At 42.1% G+C, this 20,204-nt stretch overlaps 1 protein-coding gene across 3 annotated transcripts; it reads right to left on the reverse strand.

Moving 5' to 3' along the window:
* Positions 1 to 7,287: 7,287 nt before the first annotated feature.
* Positions 7,288 to 18,721, reverse strand: LOC135526215 (dual specificity protein kinase CLK4-like). Of its 3 annotated transcripts, none has more exons than XM_064954383.1 (12): positions 18,523 to 18,721; positions 17,450 to 17,607; positions 12,994 to 13,252; positions 12,222 to 12,321; positions 11,747 to 11,813; positions 11,408 to 11,524; positions 10,186 to 10,352; positions 9,075 to 9,169; positions 8,775 to 8,904; positions 8,311 to 8,393; positions 7,987 to 8,157; positions 7,288 to 7,847 (listed from the first exon to the last, which is right to left on the reverse strand). In XM_064954383.1, exons 1-12 carry the CDS (start codon positions 18,607 to 18,609, stop codon positions 7,698 to 7,700), a joined length of 1,584 nt encoding a protein of 527 aa, XP_064810455.1. In that variant the 5' UTR covers positions 18,610 to 18,721; the 3' UTR covers positions 7,288 to 7,697. The 3 variants fall into 3 exon arrangements, with proteins under 3 accessions (XP_064810455.1, XP_064810456.1, XP_064810458.1); XM_064954384.1 differs by lacking the exon at positions 18,523 to 18,721 and adding an exon at positions 18,227 to 18,352; XM_064954386.1 differs by lacking the exons at positions 11,747 to 11,813; positions 12,222 to 12,321; positions 12,994 to 13,252; positions 17,450 to 17,607; positions 18,523 to 18,721 and adding an exon at positions 11,626 to 11,740.
* Between the last annotated feature and the right edge of the window lie 1,483 nt (positions 18,722 to 20,204).

Below are 20,204 nucleotides of genomic sequence, written 5' to 3' on the forward strand. Positions count from 1 at the left end.
CTGGGCAGTGAGCTGTCGATTATTGCGCCGCAAGCACAGGTTGTGGAAAAGCTCTCTCCTGCCACCTACTGCTCATCATAGCTGAAGTGTCACTCCACCAAACCATCAAGATTTGGACTTAGATTTTTTCACAACTTTTCCCCCCTAATAAATAATGTTTTCCGAACACCTCATGACATGAAGTGCATATTTAATCTCCAAGAAAACGTATTTTCCCGTCTCAGGCATCAAAGGCTATTATTGTCGGCCATTTTCTTCTGATACGGACACCACATGTCTTCAACCCTCTTATGGACTCTATGGAAGTTGTCTGAAAAAGATTATAAAGACACTTGTAAGAAAATCAACATTTCCCTATGAATCATAAGTCCCTCAAACTAATTAAATAATTGCAAATTTAACATGTATATAAAATCTCACACTTTTGCTTGACTAAATCCTGAAATTTATTTGTTTTATTTTACCTTTATTTAACCAGGCAAGTCAGTTAAGAAAAAATTCTTATTTTCAATGACAGCTTAGGTTCCTTGTTCAGGGGCAGAACAACAGATTTGTACCTTGTCAGCTCGGGGGATTGAACTTTTAACCTTCCAGTTACTAGTCCAACACTCTAACCACTAGGCTACCCTGCCACCCTGTGTCCATTCAGAATTTGAACAAAAATGTTCATGATTGGTTTAAACATTTCAGACAGAGCTGAACAAACATTAAATTCATATTTCATAACCTTTGTATAACAGGGTCTTGAAACAGGATGTAGACTAGGGTAAAAGGGTTGAAGATGCGGTCTGGCCAACGCATTAACGGGGGAAAACTTCCCACCCTCCAGGACACCTACAGCACCCGATGTCACAAGAAGGCCAAAAGATCATCAAGGACACCAATCACCCGAGCCACTGCCTATTCACACCGTTATCAACCAGAAGGCGAGGTCAGTACAGGTGCATCAAAGCTGGGACCCGTGAGACTGAAAAACAGCTTCTATCTCAAGGCCATCAGACTGTTAAACAGCCATCACTAGCACATTAGAGACTGCTGCCTATAGGCATAGACTAGAAATCACTGGCCACTTTAAGGAATGGAACACTAGTCACATGAATAATGTTTACATATCTTGCGTTACTCATCTCATATGTATATACTGTATTCTATACTATTCTACTGTATCTTAGTCCGTTCCGCTCTGACATCGCTCGTCCATATGTATATAGTCTTAATTCATTCCTACTTAGATTTGTGTGTATTGGGTACATGTTGTGTAATATGTTAGATGTTACTTGTTAGATATTACTGCACTGTCGCAGCTCGAAGCACAAGCATTTCACTACACTCGCAATAACATCTGCTAATCAAGTGTATGTGATGTGACCAATAAAAATTGATTTGATTTTGATGGTAACGTCTTCCATTTAAATTGTTTTTTGTTTACTCTCAAAATTCACTTCAAGATTTTCTATAAACATTGTATTTCATAGCTATAACCATGTAGTGAGGACAATAGATATCAATTTGAATCAAACTGAGTTTTATTAACCAAAAAATAATAAAATAATCATAAAATAATAAAAAATAAAAATAACAGACATGAATAACATTGAAGAGACCTGAGCCTTCCTGTTAAAACACCACAGGCCGGTTTCCCACTGGGTACACATCGTATTGGAAGGCTGAGGCTTTGGGGGTATATTGTGTGTGTGTGTGTGTGTGTGTGTGTGTGTGTGTGTGGACATGAAGACACTCCGGGGAGACGGCTGCTGTGCTATTTGTTGCTACTTGGCTACGTGTCAAACTTGTTAAATACAGAGTTTGATTAAACGGTTATTGAAAGCGAAAATAATAATAATATAATATATCCCATTTAGCAGACGCTTTTGTCCAAAGCGACTTACAAGTCGGCTGGGGCCACTACTTTTACATATGGGTGGCCCCAGTGGGAAACGAACCCACGACGCTTGGCGTTGCAAGCGCCATGCTCTACCGACTGAGCCACACAGGACTTTTATGTGGGCCTGGATCTGCAGGACTTCCTCCGGCCAAAAAAGCTAACTAACATTATGCCTTCTCATTGCAGGCGCTGTACACATAACGTACATAACTATCACATTATGGTGAGGATAGCCAAGATGTAAGCCCAGGCGCAATCGTTAGGCAAGGGCAATTGAAATGTAGGAGAGTATTATACTGTGCCACCAGTAAATACAGGTAGTAGTGTTAAGCACAGTCTCAGTCAGTCTGTCTTATCTGGTGTCTCTTGCTCTTTCTCCCTTCCCGGTGGACCTAAGTCCTAGGACCATGCCTCAGGACTACCTGGCCTGACGATTCCTGGCTGTCCCGTCCCCAGTCCACCTGGTTGCGCTGCTGCTCCAGTTTCTGCTGTTCTGTCTGTGGCAAAGGAACCCTGACCTGTTCACCGGACGTGCCTCATTGTCATGCTGCTGCTCCAGTGTCAATTGTTCTGTCTTCGGCTATGGAACCCTTACCTATTCACCTGATGTGCTACCTTGTCGCGTTGCTCCTCCAGTTTCCGCTGTTCTGCCTGCGGCTATGGAACCCTGACCTGTCTCCCGGACCTGCTGTTTCGACCCTTTCTCCCCCTCCCCCTTCCCCTCCCCCTCCCTCTCTACCGCACCTGGTGTCTCAAACTCTAAATGCTCAGCTTTGACATTTACTCATGAGGTGCTCACCCGTTGCACCCTCTACAACCACTGTGATTGCTATTTGACTCTGCTGGTCATCTATAAACAATTGAAAATATTGAAGAATGAGCCTGGTTCGTCTCTCGGTTTCTTCCTGGGTTCCTGCCTTTCTAGGGAGTATTTCCTGGCTACCGTGCTTCTACATCTGCATTGCTTGCTCATTGAGGGTCTCGGGCTGAGTTCTGTATAAGCACGTTTCGACGATGGAGCAGGTCTTACAGGTAAGTAGACACTTTTGGTGTGTGTGTGTGTGCCTCTTGCTTAATGGTATTTATCCCAAAAGTCTGGCCGACACCACTTTCAAGATCTCTACGTGGCGGGATGTCACAGTCTGTGGGGGGGGTTCATCGTGTTAAGGATGATGCCTGGATATTGGTCTTCGTCGTATCCGAACCTACACCACAGCCCGAGTTGCCCTGGACTTCCCCACTGGATTTCCTTCAATGGCTGTGGCCTTCCTTCACTGTCTGGCTGTGGCCTTCCTTCACTGTCTGGCTGTGGCCTTCCTTCACTCTCTGGCTGTGGGCTTCCTTCACTGTATGGCTGTGGCCTTCCTTCACTGTCTGGCTGTGGCCTTCCTTCACTCTCTGGCTGTGGGCTTCCTTCACTGTCTGGCTGTGGCCTTCCTTCACTGTCTGGCTGTGGCCTTCCTTCACTGTCTGGCTGTGGGCTTCCTTCACTGTCTGGCTGTGGCCTTCCTTCACTGTCTGGCTGTGGGCTTCCTTCACTGTCTGGCTGTGGCCTTCCTTCACTGTCTAGCTGTGGCGCAGCAGTTGGTACATTCTTGCTGAAGCAAAGGCTGTGTGTTGAAGCACTTGCAGTCGGGTTGCTTCTGTGTTGAGCACATATAGCTGACATCACAATATATCAGATGTCATATCCACATAGTGTCTTCGGAAAGTATTCAGAACCCATGACTTTATCCACATTCTGTTAGGTTACAACCTTATTCTAAATTAATTAACTTGTTTTTTCCCTCGTCAATCTACACACAATACCCCATAATGACAGAGCAGAAACAGGTTTAGATATTTTTGCAAATTTATTAAAAAAGAAAAACGGAAATATCACATTTACTTTAGTATTCAGACCCTTTACTCAGTACTTTGTCGAAGCACCTTTGGCAGAGATTTCAGCCTCAAGTATTCTTGGGTATTCCTGGGTCGCCCCAATCTGAGGTCCTAAACGCTCTGGAGCAGGTTTTCATCAATGATCTCTGTTCTTTGCTCTGTTCATCTTTACCTCGATCCTGACTAGTCTTCTAGTCCCTGCCGCTGAAAAACATCCCCACAGCATGACGCCTCCACCACCATGCTTCACCATAAGGATGGTGCCAGGTTTCCTCCAGATGTAATACTTGGCATTTAGGCCAAAGAGTTCCATCTTGGTTTCATCAGACCAGAGAATCTCGTTTCTCATGGTCTGGGAGCCTTTAGGTGCCTCCAAGTGAGCTGTCATGTACCTTTTACTGAGGAGTGGCTTCCGTCTGGCCACTCTAACATAAAGGCCTGATTGGTGTAGTGCTGCAAAGATGGTTGTCCTTCTGGAAGGTTCTCCCATCTCCACAGAGGAACTCTGGAGCTCTGTCAGAGTGACCATTGGGTTCTTGGTCACCTCCCTGACCAAGGCCCTTCTCCCCCGACTGCTCAGTTTGGCTAGGTGGACAGCTCTAGAAAGAGTCACAGTGGTTCCAAACTTCTTCCATTTAAGAACGATGGAGCCCACTGTGTTCTTGGGGACCTTTAATGCTGCAGAAATGTTTTGGTACCCCTAGACACAATCCTGTCTCTGAGCTTTACAGACAATTCATTCGACCTCATGGCTTTGGATTTTGCTCTGACATGCATTGTCAACTGTGGGACCTGATATAGACAAGTGTGTGCCTTTCCAAATCATGTCCAATCCATTTACCACAGGTCAACTCCAATGAAGTTGTAGAAAGGATGATTAATGGAAAAATTATGCACCTGAGCTCAATTTCAAGTCTCATAGCAAAGGTTGTGAATACTTATAGAAATTAAGGTATTTCTGTTTTTGAAAAAATATATAAAACCTGTTTTTGCTTTGAAGTACGGGGTATTGTGTGTAGATTGATGAAGATATTTTGGGGGGTTTAATCCATTTTTAGAAAAAAGCTCTAATTTAACAAAATGGGGAAAAAGTCAAGGGTCTGAATAATTTCTGAAGGCACTGTATATACAGATTTTCAGGTAATTTACTAGATGTGATGATCTAAGCAGAAATGTATATTGACAAGATCAGAATCAGTGACGTCACTCCAATAATCAGGGCCGGTCCTTGCCTTTCTGCCACCCCTGCAAGAATAGAATAGTCCCAGTAAGCAAAATTACATTCCAGACGTTGAAGTTAGGTTCAATTTAGGTTCTGAATGAAAGATGAAAAGGTATTTTCAATATGTTTAAAATAGATATGGACGTTGAAAAGGCCTCTTTTTCGGACTTTGAAAATATGTGTTTTCTGGATGTTGAAATCAGGCTCATTTTTAGTTCTGAATTAAAGTTGAAAAGAAGGTAATTTATAGACAACTATGCTTGGGCCAAATCCAGGCTGTTCCAGACTGGATAAAATCTAAAAGAAACATAGACTGCACCAAAAAAAGATCCAAAAGGCATCGGTCCGTGCTTACTGAGGTGTAGCCTACAGTGTTGCCTGAAATTTTATGATAAGCCTACCGTTTGTAAAACACCAAAAGTAGACGTCCGTTCTGGACAGGACCAAAAAAAAGACATTGGCTCATGCTCAATGTGGTGTAGCCTACTATGTTGGCCTGCAATATTTTCTTTTTCGCTCTGATCAGCTTGTCAAAAATGTACAGATACAAACTTGAAACCACTGATCATGAAAATAGGGTTAAACTCTTGGACAGTGTGATTGTCCATTCCATATTGTCAACTTTACTTTGAGCTGTCCTGTTTTTAGGATATGTTGCTTGTTAACATTACATTTTTATTTTATTTGATTGAGCACCATTTAAGCTAGGCTATTTGATCGGAGAAACAGTTTAGCTCAGAAAGTACTGCCCTCGTCAATCGGCCTTCATCGACGGCCGCCTAATCCTGCTAATAAACCTATTCATGACGACTACTGTATATATTCTTAACATGGACAACATTGCAGTCAATATATGCATGTGGTTATGAGAATGAAGATAAACAATAATAATGAACATGAATAATTAGATAACTTCACAAAGTGACAAACTCAACCATGTCAGTCTCACAACCCGGTTTTGTCTCAAAATGCCCACTGATGTCACTTCCAGTTGATGATATCGCATAAAGATAAAGGATAAATTCACAATTTTTATTTGGAAACATTTATGGGATTATATGCACATTTCATTAGTAATATCTGAAATACAAAATTCAGTGAAGGCCATGGAGGTCAAGACACAATGATTGGTGTCAGTGGAAAACAAGATAGTTTCTGATATTAAAGATGACATTTATGTAACGTTTCTTAAACTTCATTGCAGGGGACATTTTAAAACCAGAACGTGGAACTGGAGCAGCGGTTCCCAACCTAAGGATCCCGAGTTTCCTGGGGGGTCCCAATACCTTATTGATTTGAGGGATTTAGGGGTCATTATGGGGAAAGGTTGAGAACCTCTGAACTAAACACAATGCTGTGCACAGGGTTAGCTTTGTTGTGGCACATAATCAGTGGGGTCCGGAATTATTGAATCCCTTGATAAAGATGAACAAAAAATACTGTATAAAATAATATTGTATGCATTTTTTTTGAATTCACCAATTTGTAAGTTGCTCTGGATAAGAGCGTCTGCTAAATGACTTAAATGTAAATGTAATTTTTTTTTGGGGGGGGGATTATATAATTTTATACTAATACAATTGCTCAGAGAGATCACCATTAAAAAATCAAAATGATTGGATCATGTTTTCAGTACTCCTGCACACTCCCCTTGCGAGGATAAAAAATATGAGATTGGATAACACATTGGGAGGGATTTTAGACCATTCCTCCATACAGAATTTTTACAGATCCTTGATATGTAGTCTGCGCTTTATGGATTGCCTTCAATTCAACTCACAGGTTTTCCAGTCCGGAGGCTGAGATGGCCATTGCAAAATGTTGATTTTGTGGTCAATTAACCATTTCTTTGTGGATGTTGTGTTGAGATTGTTGCCTTGCTGGAAGATTCACTTGTGGCCAAGGTTCAGCCTCCTCGCAGAGGCAACCAGATTTTTAGCAAAAATGTATTGGTTCTTCATAAAGCAAAACAGCCCAAAAAAGATCCACCACCATATTTTACAACAGGGATGAGATTTTCTGAAAAGGCATTGTTCTTTCAGAGGCAGAACCCACCATTGGTGTGCCTGACCAAAGAGCTCTATTTTCATGTCATCTGACCATAGAGCTCTTTGGCTACGCACACCAATGGTGGGTTTGGCCTTCAAAATTACAAATATGCAGAAAATACCTCATATGCATAAGATTTTAGCAAAAAGCCGAGTTTGATTTCCTCGCGAGGAGAGGGTACTGGAGTACTGAAAACATGGGATGCAAATTATTTTGACAGGCATCTTTGAAAATTCTGGACCCCACTAGATACTTTCATATTTCAGTTTTTATTGAGAAATGTACACAGTGATATTCCAAGTTACAAATCCAGTCAAATTGAAAAAAGGGATTTGAACAAAAATTGTACAACTCAATAATGCATCAGATTAATAAGTACAAACAGTTGCTACTACAATACTACAAAACAATAAATTAACGCTAACTAGCATGACAGCGATGGACTTTGTGACATCGGCTGATGTAAAAAGGGCTTTATAAATAAATTTGATTGACATTTGATTGACTACGGAGCCATGTGGGCAGACTGATACAGTCATTGCTAAACAATCTCTCTCGGAGAGTCAGAAAGTATTGCCACGGCGATCATCAATCATCATGGTTGTCATGGCGATGGCCATTGCCCCAATGGTTGTCACTGTGACAGGTAGGGTTGGAAGGTCAGTTTTTGGTGGCCTTGAGTAGGCAGGTGAAGAAGGGGTGTCTGAGAGCCTGGTCCAGGGAGAGGCGTTTAGTCGGGTCATACTCCAGCATCTTCTGGACCAAGTCAAACAGCTGTTCGTGGTCAGCACTCTGGGCCGTCATGTATTGCTGAGAGAAGAAGACAGAGAAGATGGTTAGATTCATCGATATCAGCCAACACAGGACACAGCAACACTGTGATTCAGAAGGCTTTTTAAAATTCGCAATACAAAATAGGTTCGCCCATATTGCAAGAAGCCCTCCTCACCTTGAGTGGTTTGCAGTGTTTCCTCACATATCTGCCAGAAGAGCTGTGTGCGTCCCAGTCCAGCTTGTAACGATGGACGTACCGACGCTTCCTGGTTTTCTGCAGGAGGTGTACAGGTATGGTGCCAAGGACCCTCTCCATCATAGCCAGGTGTTCTTTACTGTCGTGGGTCTGGAGGAAAGAAGAGAGATGGAGATGAGGCTACATCCAAGACACACTGATCTACCCTTGCATAGAAAGAAGCCTGAACACCTTAAGACGAATGCATGATTTAGAAGGCATTCTAGTACGACGCTGTTGATGTGACAGCAGATAGTCACCCACCTGGAAGAGAGTTGACCCCAGGTAGTACTCGATGAGGATACAGCCCAGACTCCACACGTCACAGGCATGGTCCCAGCCCAAACCTACACACCGAGAGAGAAAAGCATTACATCACTAACAGAGAAACGAAGGATGCAAGAGCCTCATGTGCCCTGGTTAACAGAAGTGCTATAGGGAATAAGGTGTCATTTGGGACACATCACCAGTCTGTAAGCACCTGTATCACATACCATCAGTAAGTGCCTGGACTATTAATTGGTTGATAAGAGTAAATATTTATTGTACTTTCACTGTAAATATGTAATCCATTGCACTTTTCATATTAATTTATTGTGTATTATTCAGTGTTTTAACAAACTATGTACTTTGTCCTTCTAAGCAAATTACCAAATGACTTTCCCCCTGGTGGAATAATAAATTTGATCTAATCATGACTTGGCGTTGTGGCGAAGTTGGTATCTTACCCAGAATGACCTCTGGAGCGCGGTAGTGGCGTGTGGACACTACGGAGGTGTGGTGGTCGTGTTCATACGTGGCGTTGCCAAAATCAACCACCTTCACATCCGGGTTCTTCAACGTCCTCTTGTCACGTCTCTGTAGGGCAGAGATGAGTCATGACAAATATTCATTTGAGTTAGTCAGACAGTACACAAAGTCATGTAAGGCTTGACAACCAAATCAGTGAACCAAATCAGCGAACTTCAGTTCATTTAAGGTGAGTCCGTGTATTGTCAAATCGGAGAGCAGGTAGATAAGACTCGTACCATTTTGGCATTGTACTCGATGTCGTACTTCGAGTCCACAAACAGAATGTTCTCCGGCTTCAGGTCAGTGTGTGTCAGCTTGTTCTTATGCAGGACTAAAACAAACACAAACAAAACACAATCAACACAGGCAGGAAAGTAGACAACACTTGTTTCTATTACACCATATACTTGGATACACTCGTATTAGGGATGTGCATCTTTTCCTATTAAGACAATTCGATAAGCATCTAGATAAATGCAGCCTTTGTTTTTTGTCCTCTGCTCCTGGTTCTGAAATCACGATCACCCAATAATGAACTTGTCATTTTTGCAGATTAAGTGTTTGAGCTAGTAATCTATCAATATTTATCATTTACAAATGAGCTATGACAAGCCAATGAATATACAACTTTGGATTTACACCCCCATCTCATCTCAAATTCCTGTTGAAAGCAAAACGAACAAAACTATTGCTGATGGTGAACCTGAACAATCAAAATAAAATATATTTTAAGTCCCATTCAGCAGGTATAGCCAGATAATATATTTTTCAAAATATTTTTCAACAGTTGTCACTTTATCATTTTAATGCTGAAGGTGCAAGACCAGGAAAAGGAGCAAAGCTGGGCACAGTGCGCAGTTTGACTAGGCTACATATATTGCCTGGGGTTGTTTGGCATGCAAAATGACTTGTAGATCAATGACTGTCAACATAGTCACATGCAGTTCGACACTGAAGGAGAGAACTTGTCACTTGTCACAAAATATTAGGGATTTTCGGAAGGTAATATGATTGGTTACGGTTGATGCATAACGTTTGAATTGATTTTCTGACTGATGCATGCTACATTTGGATCAGTTTAGGGTCTGCAAACTGACATCCCTAACTCTAATAAAAATCTCTGTCGTCACCACTATTTACAATGTCTGCCTCTCAAATGACACCCATATTCCCCCAAAAATGCACTGCATAGAGAAATATAGGGTGCAATTCGGGACACACACAATAATTCAGCTGTGACATTTAGCAGTGGTCTTATCCAGAGTGGATGGTGGTTACTACCACAGAAATCCTATTCACTGACTACTCCAATACGTTCTAAAATGTAATTTTATGGTAACTACTCACATCGTACGGCTCTGATGATCTGGTAGGCCATGATTCTGATGTGTTCTACGGGGAAAGGCTGGAAGTTGTTCTGCTTAAGGAAGTCATAGGTACTGAGCCCCAGCAGCTCAAACGATATACACACGTGGCCATGGTGGTCGAACCAGTCCAGCATCCTCACACACGCACTGAGACAGAAAGAGGGAGGAGAGAGTGGGGAAGGACAGAGAAAAGAAGGACTTGCATTTACATTTTTGTCATTTAGCAGTTTGCAGTTCCTATGCCTTCCACTAGATGTCAAGTCTTTAGAAATTGTTTCAGGCTTGTATTCTTATAAATGAGGGAGTAAGACCAGTCTGAATGAGTGGACCCTGACATGTCACAGAGCTTTTTCATGCATTTCTTGTTTCACTTTTATATTGATGACGTTATTGTCCGGTTGAAATATTATAGATCATTTAGGCTAAAAACAACCTGAGGATTGCATATAAACATCGTTTGACATGTTTCTATGAACTTTACGGATACAATTTGGATTTTTTTGTCTGCCTGTTTTGACTGCGTTTGAGCCTGTGGATTACTGAAGAAAACGCAAACAAAACGGAGCTTTTTGGATATAAAGAGACTATTGAACAAAAGGAACATTTATTGAGTAAATGAATGTCTTCTGAGTGCCACCATATGAAGATCAAAGGTAAGGGATGAATTGTATCTCTATTTCTGAGTTGTGTAACGCTTCTGCTTGGCTGGTTACTGTTTGTAATAATTTTTCAACTGGGCTATGTTCTCAAATAATCGTATGGTATGCTTTTGCTGTAAAGCTTTTTTTTATTTTTTTATCTGACACCGTGGTTGGATTCACAAGAAGTTAATCTTTAAACCTATGTAAAATATGTTTTGTTTTCTGAATTTTTATATTGAGGTTTTCTGTATTTGAATTTGGCGCTCTGCAATCTCACTGGATGTTGGCCAGATGGGACGCTAGCGTCCCACATACCCTAGCGAGGTTAAGGCAGCTAGCTAGGTAAGATAATGTCTGATATTGATGACAAACACCGATATTTGATAATTAAAGTGAGATATTTTAGCGATAGTCCATAAGTAAAGTGTAAGCCTGGCAGATGGCTACACAGCAGTAGTAGGCTAACGGCTGCATGTGTGACTGCTTCTCATCTTCGTAATGCAGGGCCAACCTGATTTCTGCTAATGTATGTGGCTTGTTCTAACTGTGTGTGAGACTTACTATCTCCGGTCACAGTCCAGAGAGTTCATCTGTTCCAGCACCTCCACCTCAGCCATGGCCGCCTCACGGTAGCGGTCAATGTTTTTAATGATCTTCAGTGCCATGCGAGCACCACTTCTGGAATCACAGACCACACAAACATCCAACAGTTAAGTCTAGAGAAGGGAGAGGCTTTCAAACAAGAAATTGAATAACAGATTGAGTTTGTGAGAGCATACTGTACACATTTGAGCGGGTCATTCATCTCGGCTCGAGGGAGGTGCTCAAAAGTTAACGGAGAGAGCAGAAAGAGTAGCACAGTCAACCGTGACATCCAGACGTTTCCAGTGACCGACTTACTTAGAGTGATCGATGCATTCCACGACTTTTCCAAAGGCTCCTTCTCCTAGAGTGGACACAATCTCATCTACAGGGATTAAAGAGTAGTAGTTAGAACCAGAGGAGTGACGACAGGCATCCACTACCATGACACCTGATCTGCCACAAAATGGCTGCCGCTAGCACTGATTTGACCTAAGCTGCTTTGTTTGATATGGATTTAGCATTATACTGTCTGCAACTAAAACAGAACAGGGCTCCAAGCCAACAGCACATAAGACACAGTACACACATCACACTAATAATGATGTTATGTAGCAAGGTGTAATACTAATCAACATTTAACAATACAGTGATAAACCCTACCCACCCAAATACAATACATGCCTACAATAGAATGGGTATTTTGCAACAGTACACCATATCAAAACCAAACTGTAACAACAAAAGAGATATAGATAGTTGACAGAGAAAAAAAGGGGAATATATTCTATACATCTCGCTCTCAGCATGTCTCCCCTGTGATAGACCAGGTGACCCTCGTCATCATCCACAACACTCCTGGATCTTTTCCTGCTCCTGCGATGATGGCTCCTCTGTTGTCCCATCACGACCATCACCATCATCAACCATCAACCACCATCATCATCGACCCAGAGAACATCAGGCCAGGCCACCACAACCGGAGGGAACGTGCCATTCATTCATTCAGCGGGGGGGAATCGGACGTGGGGGAAGAGATTCGGATGGATCGGCCCATTCAGAGTGGGTGGGTAGTAGCGAACCAGGCAGCGCCAGCGGACCACAGCGGGAGCAGCACATTCAAATTCAGCCCCACCAGAGAAAGGCATAGGGGGCGTCACCACATAGTGGGTGTTACAGAAGAGAAACACGGCAACAAGAATGTTCATGTGAGAGACTTTCTCAAAGTAAACGGCACAAAAAAAATGATAAGCTATCACAGTGTTGAATATGCTAATATGAATTTGTCTCCTTCAAGTTACAGTTCCTGGTTATCTCTGACTGTGAATGATAAATATAAAGCTTCCCTTGATTATTCTTATTGAAGCCTCGTAAAGGTGTTTGCTCCTAGTCTGTTAAAGTTATGCCTAGATGATCATCAGTGAATTTTGGTACTAACATAGGATCCATAAGTCTTTTTTTACTGTGGGTGTGGTACATACGGCGAGAGATACACACACAGAATGCTAACACCATTAATAACCATATTGGGAAGGAAAATGAGAGAGAGCAGGACGTTCTCATACCGAGTAAGAGGAGCGTAGGTGAGAAGGGCTGCGTCTCCTCCCTCGGCGGCTACTGCGTCTGCTGCGGCCGCTCTTGCCGCTTCGACCAGATGATTTGCTGTAATGGTGCCACTCCTTGTCCCTTTCGCGGTCTCCGTCTCTATCCCTGGAGGCGCCCCTGCTGTCCTCGTCGTAGCCCATCTCCAGGCTGGCTACTCTGGCCCCCTTGTCCTTAGACTCTTGCCTCTGCTGATTCAGGCTGTGGGTCTCCAGGTAATGCCTGAAAGGGAGAAACACAGCTTAGCGACTGACTCCTCCTCCTGCCTACTTAGCCACTGCTTGGTTCCAATGGCTTCACCGACACCCTATCCCAAGGGGCTTTATATGTATTAGTAACAAGCTGATTTACGACTACAGGGTGCTACATCATTATTACAGTGTTCTTGGTGTGAAAGCCTCGAGTCTGGCGTTCAAGCACATGGTAGATTCATAGTTCTAGGGCTAAACTGACGCAACAAACTAGACAGAGAACAGATCATGACATGTAGGGCGGCAGGTAGCCTAGCGTTATTTACCAGAAGGTAGTTAGTTCGAATTCCCGAGCCGACATGGTGAAAAATGTGTGGTTCTGCCCTTGAGCAAGGCAGTTAACCATCCACAACAACAACTCTCCGATTTAGGATTAAGTTAAAAGCGGAAGTGAAGTTTTGGTTGGACCTTGTGTGCAATTGACAAAATAAATGTTATCCTTTCATATCAACCCTTTCACATTTATCTATCATATATATGAGAAGCCAGCTGAATGTATATAATTATGCACAAGCAAAAAACAAAAACTCCCCCACTCCAATGTGCACACTGGAAAGCACAGGTGTCCACTACGACAGTTATTGATGTAGCTTAGTGAGGAACACGTGAAGCCCTTTCAGGAGAGGAATGTGGTCTGAAGCAGACCTTCAGAGCCATGATGGCACCCTGGTGGGTGTCAGGTCTCTTCCAGGAAAAGGTCTGCGTCGCTGGGGGACTTAATATTAGACCTGCCCTGCCCTTTCCTCCTGCCCTGGAAACTTCCACCTTGAACGTCGCTCACATAGCATACAGCTCAGGGACGGACACAGAAACTGGAAAGGTTTAACCTTCCAGCAATAAAAAAAGACATTGAAAATGTCCAATGACTTCCCATAAGAGTTAAAACTTTGAAAATATAAAGAACAGGGTTCATACACATTTTGACAAATGGAATTCCATGACTAAAGGAATATTTCAGGATATTGGCAATGAGGCACGTTAACTACTTCCCCAGAGTCAGAAACTATTTTTTTATATATACAGCTGAAGTCGGAAGTTTACATACACCTTAGCCAAATACATTTAAACTCAGTTTTTCACAATTCCTGATATTTAATCCTATTAAAAATTCCCTGATTTAGGGCAGTTAGGATCACCACTTTATTTTAAGAATGTGAAATGTCAGATTTATAGTAGAGAGAATGATTTATTTCAGCTTATATTTCGTTCATCACATTCCCAGTGGGTCAGAAGTTTATATACACTCAATTAGTATTTGGTAGCATTGCCTTTAAATTATTTCACTTGGGTCAAACGTTACAGGCAGCCTTCCACAAGCTTCCCACAATAAGTTGGGTGAATTTTGGCCCATTCCTCCTGACAGAGCTGGTGTAACTGAGTCCGGTTTGTAGGCCCCCTTGCTAGCACACGCTTTTTCAGTTCCACAAACAAATGTTCTATAGGATTGAGGTCAGGGCTTTGTGATGGCCACTCCAATACCTTGACTTTGTTGTCCTTAAGCCATTTTGCCACAACTTTGGAAGCATGCTTGGGGTCATTGTCCATTTGGAGCTCCCATTTGCCACCAAGCTTAAACTTCCTGACTTATGTCTTGAGATGTTGCTACAATAGATCCACATCATTTTCGTGAAGTGCACCAGTCCCTCCTGCAGCAAAGTTCCCCCACAACAGGATGCTGCTCTTCAGCTTGCAAGCTTCCCCCTTTTACCTACAAACATATCAATGGTGATCATGGCCAAACAGTTCTATTATTGTTTCATCAGACCAGAGAACATTTCTCCAAAATGTACAGTCCCCATGTGCAGTCGCAAACCATAGTCTGGCTTTTTATTGGCGGTTGTGGAGCAGTGGCTTCTTCCTTGCTGAGTGGCCTTTCAGGTTATGTCGATATAGGACTCGTTTTTACTGTGGATATAGATATTTTTATACCCGTTTCCTCCAGCATCTTCACAAGGTCATTTGCTGTTCTTCTGAGATTGATTTTCACTTTTCGCACCAAAGTACGTTCATCTCTAGGAGACAGAACGCGTCTCCTTCCTGAGTGGTATGATTGCTGCGTGGTTCCATGGTGTTCATACTTGAGTACTATTGTTTTTAGAGATGAACGTGGTACCTTCAGGTGTTTGGAAATTCCTCCCAAGGATGAACCAGGACTTGTGGAGGCACACTTCCAATTGACTCAAATTATGTAAATCAGAAGCTTCTAAAGCCATGACATCATTTTCTGGAATTTTCCAAGCTGTTTAAAGGCACAGTCAACTTGTGTATGTAAACTTCTGACCCAATGGAATTGTAATACAGTGAATTATAAGTTAAATAATCTGTCTGTAAGCAATTGTTTGAAAATGACTTGTGACATGCACAAAGTAGAGGTCCTAACCGACTTGCCAAAACCATAGTTTCTTAACAAGAAATGAGTGGAGTGGTTGAAAAATTAGTTAATGATTTCAACCTAAGTGTAAATAAACTTCTGACTTCAACTATACATATACACATACACAGCCGTTCAAAAGTTTGGGGTCACTTGGAAATGTCCTCGTTTTCCATGAAAACATACATGAAATGCGTTGCAAAATGAATAGGAAACATAGTCAAGATATTGACAAGGTTACAAATACTGATTTTTAATTCAAATAATAATTGTCCTTCAAACTTTGCTTTCATCAAAGAATCCTCCATTTACAGAAATTAAAGTCATACAGACCATCGGGATTCTAGTTGTCAATTTGTTGAGGTAATCTGAAGAGATTTCACCCCATGCTTCCTGAAGCACCTCCCACAAGTTAGATTGGCTCCCACAAGATGGATCCGAACACCTCAAAGATATAGACCGTTGAATCTAACACTTTTTTCCAATGTTCCTCTGTCCGGTGTCTGTGTTCTTTTGTCTATCTTAATCTTTTCTTTTTATTGGCCAGTCTGAGATATCACTTTTCCTTGCAGCTCTGCCTAGAAAGCCAGCATCCCAGAGTCACCTCTTCACTGTTGACATGGAGACTGGAGTTTTACGGGTACTATTTAACGAAGCTGCCAGTTGAGGACTTGTTTGAGAAACGAATGCCGCACAAGACACTAATGTATTTGTCCTCTTGCTCAGTTGTGCTCTGGGGCCTCCCATTTATATTTCTATTCTGGCTAAAACCAGTTTTAGTCTGGTTAAAACCAGTTTGCGCTGTTCTGTGAAGGGAATAGTACACTGCGTTGTACGAGATCTTCAGTTTCTTGGCAATTTCTGGCATGGAATAGCCTTCATTTCTCGGAACAAGAATAGACTGACGCGTTTCAGAAGAAAGGTCTTTAATTCTGGCCATTTAGAGCCTGTAATCGAACCCACAAATGTTGATGCTCCAGATACTAAACTAGTTTAAATAATCTAAAGAAAAACAGCTACTTTGAAGCAAGGCATACCTCATAATATAAAATAAAACATTAAGGGTTCAAAAAAATTAAGTATGTTTTCAAAATGCATACTCCCTCCAGCTCACATTGTAAAGTGGTGGGTGACGCGCTGATAACCTGTTGACTGGACTTGAATGAATGGGAGGTGCGTGTCAATCAATTTTTTGAGAGAATAGATCATTTTTCCAATCGTACACCAAAACAATTAATACACAATGGCATTTAGAATTGTTGTGCAATGAATGGGCTTATAAAAGCATCTATTACTCCAGCATCAACCAGCTGAGGAGCTGCAGGAGAAATCCTGCTCAAAATCGACTCTGTATGCAGTGCGCATGTTATAGTTGTGTTGGATGAACCAAATGAACCTATAGACGATAAGTATGATAGTCAAATGTATCAAGGTTACACCGAGAACATTAAAACGACTGATGATAAACAAGCAGTTGTCAATTTTCTAGGTGTAACAGTTGGGATAATGGGTCAATTCCATTAACAACATTTCTCATTCCTGGATTGAGGTCCATTTCCAGAGCCATATCACTTGTCTCAATGTAACCTTGATTGCCTTCTGACCCCTGTGCAGGTCAGTTTAAACAAGCGTGGTTGGATTTTTACAATTATTTACCTAGGCAAGTCGGTATGGTTGGTATTTCTAGTAAGTAAACAGGAGAGATCTAGTTAAGGGTTGCTTGAGGATAGGTGGAGCATCTGATAGTTCTGTTGGCGACTACAGTGACGTGATGACAGATGGGGTCACAATATTTACCCTTCATTTGATTCGAGGTTAAGTCTTCGAGATTTGTTCTCCCTTTCACTGCTGTGCGAATCATCTTGCCTCTGTCGCTTTCGGCTCTCCACTCTCTCCTCCCAGCTGAACTCATTTAGCCAAACACCAGGGGAACGCATTCGCTTTGACTGCCGCATCTGCCACACAAGTGATGAATTTTCACATTAGATACATAGCTAGCTAACGTTAAAGCTAGCAACATGGCTAGCTGCCAACAAAATCGAAAACAATTCAAATCTAAATATAGCCAACGTGAAATTAGCTAGCAAGCTAGATATTAGTATACATGTAATATAGTGAATTCAACCATACAATAGGAGACCTATGAAATTATTATTTTGCAAGCATTATCTAGTTGTTAGCTAGATAAACATGGTCAATCTATTCTCTTTGTTGCCACTGACCGGCGACGTCTTTGTTCTATATTGCTAATTAGCTAACGCCGTTAGCTTTCTAGCTAACGGTAACTAAAGTTTACTAATAACAAAAATATGTTAAACGTAAAGTTAGCTGGCTAGACGTCTATATATAACGTTAGCAACATCCGAGAGACACGCTGTAGCGTCAACACACAAAAAAACGATTGTTAATATTTATTTTCGGGTAAAAAAAAAAGTAGGAATAGCCAAGTTAAAGTAACGCTTTAGCTAGCTAGCTTCCTGGTTCGTCGACGAAACGTGGAGGCTAGCAAACGGCTTAACATTGAACGGATATGGTTTCCGTTCTTCTATGACACATGAAATAACCTGTCCTCACCTTATCTAACGTTTGATGTATCCCAAAATACGAATTAATAGGTAACAAAAATGTATTTTTCAGTAACTACTTCTGTACACTGCACAAACTAACCTGCCTACAAAATGGCGAACTCTACTGCTGGAACTTTCCATACGTAAGTAAATAATTGACGTCAAATGCTGTACGACGCCCAATGCTGGGAATTTTGGAGATTGTAGTTTTTTAAGGAAACGTTTCCTGTGGGCATTGAGGAAGAGGATGTAGGTTTCCCCTTTTCTCTGCGCAGCAGGCCTGAAATCCAAACCATTCCTCACCCTCAGTTGTCCCATTCTGATGAAGGTGTTCCACGCAGAAACGTAAACCTGTTTGTTTGTCCCGTAAATAAACTCAGACACCGACATCCATGCAGACACCCAGTGTTCGCATTTCTTTATTTCCCTTCCTGGATAGTCACCGGTTGAACTGTCCTGGACTAAGTAATGAATGTTTTTGGATTATCAAGTCAAACAGCATTTCCTGATTCTCTTTCCCTCCCTAGCACGGTGGGGTACGCTGACAAACTTTTACAGATGCGCAATCGAGAGCATTCTGATGGGCTGTACTGAAACTGCACCGCCCTCAACCGCAAGGCTCTCCAGAGGGTGGTGTGGTCTGCACAACGCATCACCGGGGGCAAACTACCTGCCCTCCATGACACCTACAGCACCCAATGTCACAGGAATGCCAAAAAGATCAAGTACAACAGCCACTGCCTGTTCACACCGCTATCATCAAGAAGGTGAGGTCAGTACAGGTGCATCAAAGCTGGGACCGAGAGATTGAGAAACAGATCCTATCTCAATGCCATCAGACTGCTAAACAGCTATAACTAACTTAGAGAGGCTGCTGCCTACATTGAGACCCAATCACTGGACACTTTAATAAATGGATCAATAGTCACTTTAAACAATGCCACTTTAAATAATGCCACTTTAATAATGTTTACATATCTTACATTACTCAGATCACATGTTTTTACTGTATTTCATACCATCTATTGCACCTTGCCTATACCGCTCGGCCATCGCTCGTCCATATACTTGTATGAACATATTCTCATTCACCCCTTTAGATTTGTGTGTATTTGGTAGTTGTTGGGGAATTTGTTAGATTACTTGTTAGATATTACTGCACTGTTGGAACTAGAAGCACAAGCATTTCACTACACTCGCATCAACATCTGCTAATCATGTGTATGTGACCATTACAATTTGATTTGATTTAATTCTTTCCTGTATGCATACCAGAAACATTTTTCATCTAGTCTAGTAACTACTAAAATGGTCCCATCAAAACATGCCTCCCCTAGCCCTTGATCATGACTCTCAGTTCCATTACATTACAAAATAATCATTGGACGACGGCCTGCTGAGGGGCACAGAGGTCTAAGGCTCTGCATCGCAGGGCTTGAGGCATCACAACAGACCCAGGTTTGATCCCAGGCTGTGTCACAGTACCATAGGGCGGCGCACAATTAGCCAAGCGTCATCCAGGTTAGGGGAGGGTTTGGCCGGGGGAGCTTTACTTGGCTAATCATACCCTAGCGACTCCTTGTGGTGGGCCAGGCGCCTGCAGACTGACTTTGGTCATCAGTTGAACAGTGTTTTCTCCAACACATTGGTGCAGCTGGCTTCTGGGTTAAGCAGGCGGGTGTTAAGGAGTGCGGTCATGTTTCTGAGGATATATGACTTGACCTTCGCCTCTCCCGAACCTGTTGCGGAGTTGCAGCGGTGAGACAAGATCGGTAGCAAGATGGTGCCGACAGAGAGGGTCGCCTCACTTAGGAAACTATACAGTATTTTTTTTTTTTTTATGTATTATTTCTTACATTGTTAACACAGAAAATCTTAACTGTTATTACATACAGCCGGGAAAAACTATTGGATATCAGAGCGACGTCAACTTACCAACATTAATCCAGGAATACAACTTTCCGGAAGTGGATCCTTTGTCTGCA

This window comes from Oncorhynchus masou, chromosome 32, assembly GCF_036934945.1.
Source record: "Oncorhynchus masou masou isolate Uvic2021 chromosome 32, UVic_Omas_1.1, whole genome shotgun sequence".
Classification (NCBI taxonomy): domain Eukaryota; kingdom Metazoa; phylum Chordata; class Actinopteri; order Salmoniformes; family Salmonidae; genus Oncorhynchus; species Oncorhynchus masou.

Coding starts and splice junctions, on each gene's coding strand:
- LOC135526215 (XM_064954383.1), bottom strand. CDS start 18,609: ATGTCGGTGTCTGAGTTTATTTACGGGACAAACAAACAGGTTTACGTT. Junction 17,608..18,522: donor TCAGAATGGGACAACTGAGG/GTGAGGAATGGT, acceptor CTTGTGTGGCAG/ATGCGGCAGTCAAAGCGAAT. Junction 8,905..9,074: donor TCGAGTACAATGCCAAAATG/GTACGAGTCTTA, acceptor TCTGCCCTACAG/AGACGTGACAAGAGGACGTT.